This window comes from Cyphomyrmex costatus, unplaced genomic scaffold (genome assembly GCF_001594065.2).
Source record: "Cyphomyrmex costatus isolate MS0001 unplaced genomic scaffold, Ccosl1.0 scaffold368, whole genome shotgun sequence".
Lineage (NCBI taxonomy): Eukaryota > Metazoa > Arthropoda > Insecta > Hymenoptera > Formicidae > Cyphomyrmex > Cyphomyrmex costatus.
In genome coordinates this window covers 79383-88204 of record NW_017277862.1, presented here as the reverse complement: position 1 = coordinate 88204, position 8822 = coordinate 79383, and the positions used below count along the sequence as shown (strand labels likewise).

Below are 8822 nucleotides of genomic sequence, written 5' to 3'. Positions count from 1 at the left end.
GGGGGGGGCGCGGGGGGGGGGGGGGGGGGGGGGGTGAAAGTTACTTCGCGTGGAAAGTTCAACGTTTCTGAACAGGGAAAGGTGTAGATTAGTACTTCATATCATACATGTATAGCAGAAATAATACGTTTATTTTAAAACTATGGATTGTTAATAACTTTTTAACGAAGGACGAGCGACGGCTAAAACCTGTTGGAGGTTACTCAGGGTCATGACCTTGACAATATATGTTAAGGTCATTGGAGGAGGGTCCTCTCATCGCACATTTACCAAAATTCTATATTACACAAAAATTGTTGAAAATGTACATATACATACACGCGCGCGTACGCGCGCACATACAAAATTTATAAATTCATATAAACATTTAATCGCAATTATTATTATTAATACATATAACGAACAAGAACGAATAAAATTGCACTAAATATATATATCTAGGCTAGCCATAGAGAATCTGTGCTAACTGATATTGTTTCATTAATTAATTAATTTTGCATGATCGTATTATATACCATAGTCATACATAATCCTAATGATTTAAATCTTGACAAAAATTAACAATATCGATAATAAATCGTAAGTCAAATAGTAAAAATTTAATGAATAACAAGATAGTATCAATTAAATTGCAAATATAATTTTTTTTCATAGCGTTTCTTTTAAAACTATTTTTCCAAAATAATTACCACGAATAACTATATAAAATTATTAAATATGTATTTCAAAGAAAAATTCTGAGAAAACTTGAAATAACTTACAAATTTTGAAAACAATTGATGCGTTGATTTTATCTTGTTTAATAATTCGAGTTTTTTCGCAAGAAATAAAGAGTTATGATGTAAAACAATGTAGTGGTAATTACACAAAATTGCAAAGAAATCAATGGATTAGGTTTTTAATTTTTATTCATTTAACTATACTTATACTAAAAAAATTGTTTAACAATTTTCAAAAATTTTTGAATGTAAAACAAATAAAAAATAAATTTTGATTGCACAAAAATTGAGACAAAGTTAATGTATTAATTTAGTAATATCTTAAAAAAGAAAAAATATAAATTTAAATACACAACAATTTAATTAAATTAAAAACAGCTTAATGCATCTCTATTACTCTTATGTGAAATATCTTCAATTATACATAGTACTAAAAAAAGAAACACATTAATTTAACATCAGATGTAATTATAAAATATAATTACATCTATATGTGAAGTGTATATACACTTATATCTTACATTGGAAAAAGAAAAGAACTCGAATTATAGCTTTTTTGATAGAAAAAAGACATTTTTCGTTCATGTCTATTGCGTGTATAAATATATATGTATGTGTGCGAGTGTGGGTGTTGCGCACGCTTTTGTTCGTATGTATAATGTATGTGTGTATAATGTATGTCCTCCTGAGGATTTATAAAATTGAATCGACGAGACTCCGTCTATTTAAAAAAAATCTTACTTCCACTAAAACTGGAATTAGTTTCATCGCTCTTTGTTATTCCGTAAAAATAGAAAAAAGAGTCGATTTCAAATTGCTATTGCAACGATTTTCTAAAAAGGATAACTAAACTCTCCTCTCTCGAGATGGCCCTCAAAAGTCGCATCTCCATTTTTCTCGAAATACACATTCTGTGAACAGATTTTGGTATATAATTCTTGTCATTAATAAAATTGATATTAATTTTAATAATAAATATAAGAGTTATTATGTTACATATTTTATTGCAGGTAACATAATAACGTTTATGACAAATTTTATGTGTGCAACACGAAAATATTTAATAGATTAATTTTATCACAATAATTTATTAAATATCAAATTTTATTAATTCGACATAAGCATGACTTTTATTTCTGTGCGTTTCCGGCACAAGGAAGATCAGAATTAATTATTGAAAAGAAGATTCTGATTATCTTTCGAAAAGAAATTTTGAAACAAGATATTATAAATAAAGGATACCATCGTCAAGCCGAGGTAGCAGTTTCGTTTTCCTTTCCGTCTTCGGAATATAGAAATTCTATAAATATAGCGTCCTTCAAAAGGAACGCGATTTCTTCTTTAGCACGTGTATCTACAATATATGTATAAGCATATAACGTAATAACGTATTGTTATTATCATCAGAATGTAACCTTATTGATCAGGTCAAGCGCGATCAGCATTCTTTTCGAATGTGTATTCATTATATGTATATATGATATCGTATCATCAGTAAAGAGTATACGAAATCTGCATATAATTAAATATGTTAATTAATAGATATATTCCTCGCGCCCACATACTCCGCGAAGTCATTGTTTATAAAACACTGACCGCGTGTTAAGCTAAATTTTAACAAATCCCGTAAAAATAAATATATCTCTTTCGTAAAAATTTTATAGTATCATTTATCTCTTTCTTAAATTAATAAAGAGACAACAGATCAATTTAAGAGATCAATCCAGAAGATTGTTAATTTAGAAATTAATTACGTAAACGATACGAATTATTTTAAGTCTGATATTTTTCACCAAGTTCACGTAATATAATCTATCTACCCCAAGCACTGTAGTACAATTGTTGCTTAATTTTAACAATCAACAACTCAATACTGTTGACAAATTATTATTCAAAAATTAAAACCGTATAATCTTTTATCGCGTAATATTCTAATTAATCAACGTGAAAAATGCTCCAGAAAAGATTTAGGTCCGCACGTACGTTTTAGGTCAGTACTATATGACTATATGTATTTCCCGACCTTCACGGATTAAAGGAATTTTACTTACCCTCAATCACAATATTAATTAGAAAAGATAGAATCGGAGATTGATTTGAACATGTAAAAATACATGTTCCTCGAAAGATGGACGAGAAAGGAAAACAAAGCTAAAGGGGGAGGGGAAAGAAAAAGAGGAGTATCCTATTATTTATTTATGGAGGTAGTGGTAGTGATGGAATCCTTCTCATCTCCACTGGACCAATGTTTTTCCTGCTCGCGCAGCTCAAATTCCCATCGCAATTCTAGCTCGCGCATATCGTTTGCTATCCCAGCTTCGTATGTATCTTCCTGTGCATTGATTAATCAGTTAATTGATAAATCGATAATTCCTGCTTACGATCATGTCAAATTTGAATGTTCATTACATTTTAAAACATTTAAATAATTATATTTATCATATGTCACATCTTATTTGGACACCGTGAGAGTTTCAAACTAAATACCAATGAGAACAAGTCAAGCTGGATCTTGAATGCTTCTAATATAATTTTGTGTGAATTTATATGCTATGTATGTAAATCCCTAAATGCGCGTCGAAATTTTTTCCAGACTTACGAAATGCAAACTAATAAACTACCGCAGTACTATCACGAGTTAAACGAGTTGACTAACAATCTAACAATTTTGATGCTTATAGCATCTTTAAATCTCAAATCTTATTTGGACCGTGAGAGTTTCAAACTAAATACCGATGAAAATAAGCCATTTATGGAGATGGCTTATTCTCATCGGTATTTAGTTTATCATATGTATAAATAAAAAAAACGTATATATAGTGAAATTAACAGTACTTAAAATAGACTCCCAATTAAAATACAAATTTCCTTGTGCGTTTGTTACACAAAAATATGAGTTATAAATTTATGGAAATTTTAATAAATTAATTATAAAATAAAATGGCATAAAATAGTACAGCTCACCTCTTCAGTTTTGTAATCCGTATTATATTCTTGATTTGATAACCAATCATTAGTGGATTGCTGAATCCAAGGAATAGTAGTAGTCTCGGTACTACCACCATATGGATTGCTCCAATTTCGTACATCTCTGTCTCTTTCTCTGATACCCGCTTCGATCATTCGCAATTCTTGTGTTAATCTTTCGCCTGCTGTGACGAAAGTAGTAGCTCCTTGGGTAGCCAACTAAACATGCACATATAAGACATAAATTGAACAATACTTTTCGCATTTCTCAGAATTCAAAAGGTAACATGTTACCTTTAAATCATTGATCTTCTTTTCCAGATGTCTGAGTTGCTGCTTTACTTTCTGTGATTCCAAGATCAAACTGCAATATGTAATACATAATATATTAGGTATACAAATTAGTTCGGTCCGTTTTTTATGTTCAAAAATGCATTTATTGTCCATCACTGGCTACCACTTTTTCCCATCTCTCAGGCAATTTTCGAATTCCATCTCAAAAAAATGACTCGTCTTTGGAGGCGATCATCTTTTGGAAAACGGACCGAACTAATTTGTACTCCCAATATAATATACATAATAAACAAATCTAAAATATGAGGTGTAATGCCATTCAAGTCTGCACAAGGTTTTAGTGTGTGAAATAATATATCCTTTATTGAAAGTTACGTTTCGATCCTGATTCGGATCCTTATCAATATATACATCTAATTCATATCAAAGTGCTACCTGGAACACCGTACAATATAATTCAAATTTAAATCAATAGAATGATACAAAGAATTAAAGAATAATATGTAAATCGATGTCATATAATAAAGATGGTAATTTGAGTTATAAAATAACATAAATATAATAGTAGATGAGTGATACAAAGTCAATATAATAAAATGATAAAATATAATAATGATAAGTGAAATGAACAATGTAAAGTATAAAAAGTATAATGACTTACATGATATGTCAGATATATGATAAAACGAAAAAGCAATAATACAAGTTATCATGTCAAATAGTCATGCGATAATGTTACTTAATACATAATATAAATTCACGACAGTTGAAAGTTAATAAGAGGTTATTGAAAATATGGAAATCATTTATTATTAAATAAACAATCATATGCTTTATCAAGTAAATCCGTGTCCGTTTGTAAATTTAAACTATTCTTTTGTCTATGTATATGCAACATTTCTGAAATGAGTCTTTTATTTAAAATTATCTCCTCGTCAAGTATTTCAACATTATCCCATTCAAATTCATGCGAAAATTTCAATCTATGTTCTGTGATAACCGATTTTTGTTGGGTGTTCCAATTAATATGATTTCTATGCTCCTAATTCTAGTTTTAAGAGTCCTGCTTGTTTGATCAACATATGTTGCATCACATTCACCACAAGAAATTTTATAAACTACATTGGAATGTAGCATTATCTGTAGTTTATCTTTCTGAACTTTAATAATGCTATCCAGTTTATTAATACCTTTATATGCCAGTTTAAAAGTCTCACATTTATTAAAATAATTCTTAATTTTGTTAGATATATTAGATATATATGGAATAGTGAAATAATTATATTTTCTCTTATTATGGTGATTTTTATCATTATTCGTTATTTTATTAGAATTCTTATAAATGTCAATTTTCTTATGTATTCTTCTTTTAATAGTGTCAAAGATCAATTTAAGTGACAATGCTACATTCTAATGTAGTTTATAAAATTTCTTGTGATAAATGTGATGCAACATATGTTAATCAAACAAGCAGGACTCTTAAAACTAGAATTACGGAGCATAGAAATCATATTAATTGGAACACCCAACAAAAATCAGTTATCACAGAACATAGATTGAAATTTTCGCATGAATTTGAATGGGATAATGTTGAAATACTTGACGAGGAGATAATTTTAAATAAAACAACTAGTATAGCTCAATTAGTTTTTGACCTGGGAGGTATATCAAGTTTAATTTGAAATTTATTTGAGCGGATATCAATTTAATTTAATGTGTTGTACGCTGGTCTAACAACGCGTGGGAAAAATAATTAAGGGGACGTTATTTTCGAATTATTAAAGTTGTGTTTTAAGACCGATTGTAGTTCGGCGCGCGCAATTTTGGTGGGGGACTTAGAGTGGGTAAGCTGAAGGGAGAGTGATTATATACATTACATAAATATTGCGAAGAGTATTACTACGTCGACTCGCTATCAGATGTTTATTGTTATTCGCGAAATTCTCGAAATTGTTGAAATATACATATATTGCTTTATGTAGAGTCTTGATTTAATAATTTGCACCGGCGTCTAAGGTAGGCTTCCACTACGTTATCTTACTGATGAGTCTAGTAGTGGAGGCTGGGACGAAACGCCGACTTGTGATATTCTTCGCAATATACCAAAAAAATTTTTTAAATAATATAAAAAGGGAAAATAAATTAATTAATTTTTAAGAATTCGGTTGCGATTGTTGAGGACTCTGTGAAGTCAACACTTTTCCGTATATACCGATGTAATTATTAATAATAAATTTATATATATTTCTAACAACTAGTATAGCTCAATTAGTTTTTGACCTGGGAGGTATATCAAGTTTAATTTAAATAAAAGACTCATTTCAGAAATGTTGCATATACATAGACAAAAGAATAGTTTAAATTTACAAACGGACACGGATTTACTTGATAAAGCATATGATTGTTTATTTAATAATAAATGATTTCCATATTTTCAATAACCTCTTATTAACTTTCAACTGTCGTGAATTTATATTACGTATTAAGTAACATTATCGCATGACTATTTGACATGATAACTTGTATTATTGCTTCTTCATTTTATCATATATCTGACATATCATGTAAGTCATTATACTTTTTATACTTTACATTGTACATTTCACTTATCATTATTATATTTTATCATTTTATTATATTGACTTTGTATCACTCATCTACTATTATATTTATGTTATTTTATAACTCAAATTACCATCTTTATTATATGACATCGATTTACATATTATTCTTTAATTCTTTGTATCATTCTATTGATTTAAATTTGAATTATATTGTACGGTGTTCCAGGTAGCACTTTGATATGAATTAGATGTATATATTGATAAGGATCCGAATCAGGATCGAAACGTAACTTTCAATAAAGGATATATTATTTCACACACTAAAACCTTGTGCAGACTCGAATGGCATTACACCTCATATTTTAGATTTAATCAAACGAGTCGTTTTAACACATTATTTATATAATAAACAAATACATATATAAATATGTGTTTTCTTTTTCACCACTAATAAAGCTAAGATTATAAATAAAAAATACAACTACATATATCACTTACTCTTTTGACATACTCTCAGATCTCGAAAATTGTGACAATGATTCTGGTGCAGTGACATTTCGACCAAGTGTGACGTAATTATCACTGGTAAAATCGCTGTCACCTTCACCACCACCAGAACTCGTTGGCGTCATCGACTGTATTCCATTCATGCCAACTGTTGCATATGCTGCAATAATATGTAATTAATACCAATTTTGCAACAATACATATACCTACATATATATTTTATATGTGTAAAAAATTCTTCTATCTTAATAATTTTATGTATTGTTTTTGTTGATGTATATTCTTATCAATAGAAATAATATTTCATACTCACGTTGACTACCATAATACCAAGAGGTTACAGAATTTGGTGTTCTGAATGCAGTAGACAGTGCGGGGATAGAAGTAGGGTTGACTTCCTCGTTATAGAGATGCTGCAGAGTTCCGTTGTAGGGAGATCTATTATCATATATATTATCAATATTACCATTAAATAACAGATATATGTATACGGGGCATTCCATGCCAAGTGTGACACTCAAAAACTTTTGGATTTTTGATTTGGCTGAAATTTTGGAAATTTTGATATATTATAGTACCTATCGCAAGAAGCTACCAAGATTTTTTTTGAATTTTTTTATCAACATAGTTATGAGATATGAATTTTTTTTAAAACTCGCATTTTTCAAAATTCGCAATTTTCAAATGCCTATAACTTTGCGAAAAATAATCCAAATAAAACGTTTTTTTTTTTTTAATTGTGTTTTTTCTCTAGTTTTCAAAAAAAATATCAAGAAAAATTTCAAAATTGTTTTTTAATTTTTTTTTAATTTAATGTAAAAAAATTATTAATTTTTTAAAGTATGACACGTTTAATTTTTTTTTTAAATTCTCACAAAAACTTAAATTTATTTAATGATTTTTAAGACTAATTTGATCGTGGGTAAATTTTTTCGTCTATTTTTTTCGAATTAATTTTTTTTTTAATTTTGCATTTTTTTTACACGATAAAACAATATATAGGTATAAACTCGTGACTTTTTCATTTCCTAAAATTTTCGGTTCATTTTCAATGTAATAACTTATTTTTTTATATTTACCTATTTAAAAAAAAAGTGTTTCCGTGATTGATATTACTTTTATACTAAAATTATCGTTTTCTTATTATGAATTTGTTTACAATATAATTTTTCATTTTTATAAATTGTTATTATTGTCCAATCTTGTTTGTAAGAGTACGGCTACACTTCTGCATGCAAGAATTAAGCTTGCATGTACAATTACAATTACTTCAGTTTAGTTAAAATTGACGGCTCTACAGTTCGGCAACCAGGTAGCCTACAGGTATATTATTCGGCATAGAGGGCGACTGTTACCAACGCCGATTAACTTATTCAATGATTAATGCCTGTTTCCACCAAAAAGATGAACAGTTAAACCGAGATTAAAGTTAATCTGCATTGGTGGAAATGGGCATAAGTCCAGATCTACAATACGTGTTTTAAGCCTTAGATCGTAAGAAATTAACCAATTACAGTAGAATTTGGGGAGAATAATCGACTACGTCACTGCGATTCGTCCATTTCTTATGGCTTAAAGCTTAAAACTCTATTGTAGATCCAGACTTAATCGTCGATTAAGTTAATCGGCGTTGGTAACAGTCGCCCAGAGTCTTTATTCATCAAACTGTTCAAGTTCAAGTAATATAAACGAAATCCATGAAACTTCGCAAAATGGGTGGCCCACTTGGTATGGAATGCCTCATATATATCATTAAATTATATATATATAT

General features: G+C 28.9%; 1 protein-coding gene across 1 annotated transcript in view; it reads right to left on the bottom strand.

Annotated features, from left to right (window-relative positions):
* Window positions 1-2544: 2544 nt before the first annotated feature.
* The window catches only part of roq (RING finger and CCCH-type zinc finger domain-containing protein roquin), a 25319-nt gene continuing 19041 nt past the window's right edge, over window positions 2545-8822 (bottom strand). The window contains exons 12-16 of the mRNA XM_018543348.1: window positions 7365-7489; window positions 7043-7211; window positions 3981-4050; window positions 3684-3905; window positions 2545-3051 (exon numbers count right to left, since the gene is read on the bottom strand). Coding sequence (XP_018398850.1) covers window positions 2908-3051; window positions 3684-3905; window positions 3981-4050; window positions 7043-7211; window positions 7365-7489 — 730 coding nt within the window. The 3' untranslated portion in view covers window positions 2545-2907. The remainder of the gene's footprint in view (window positions 3052-3683; window positions 3906-3980; window positions 4051-7042; window positions 7212-7364; window positions 7490-8822) is intronic.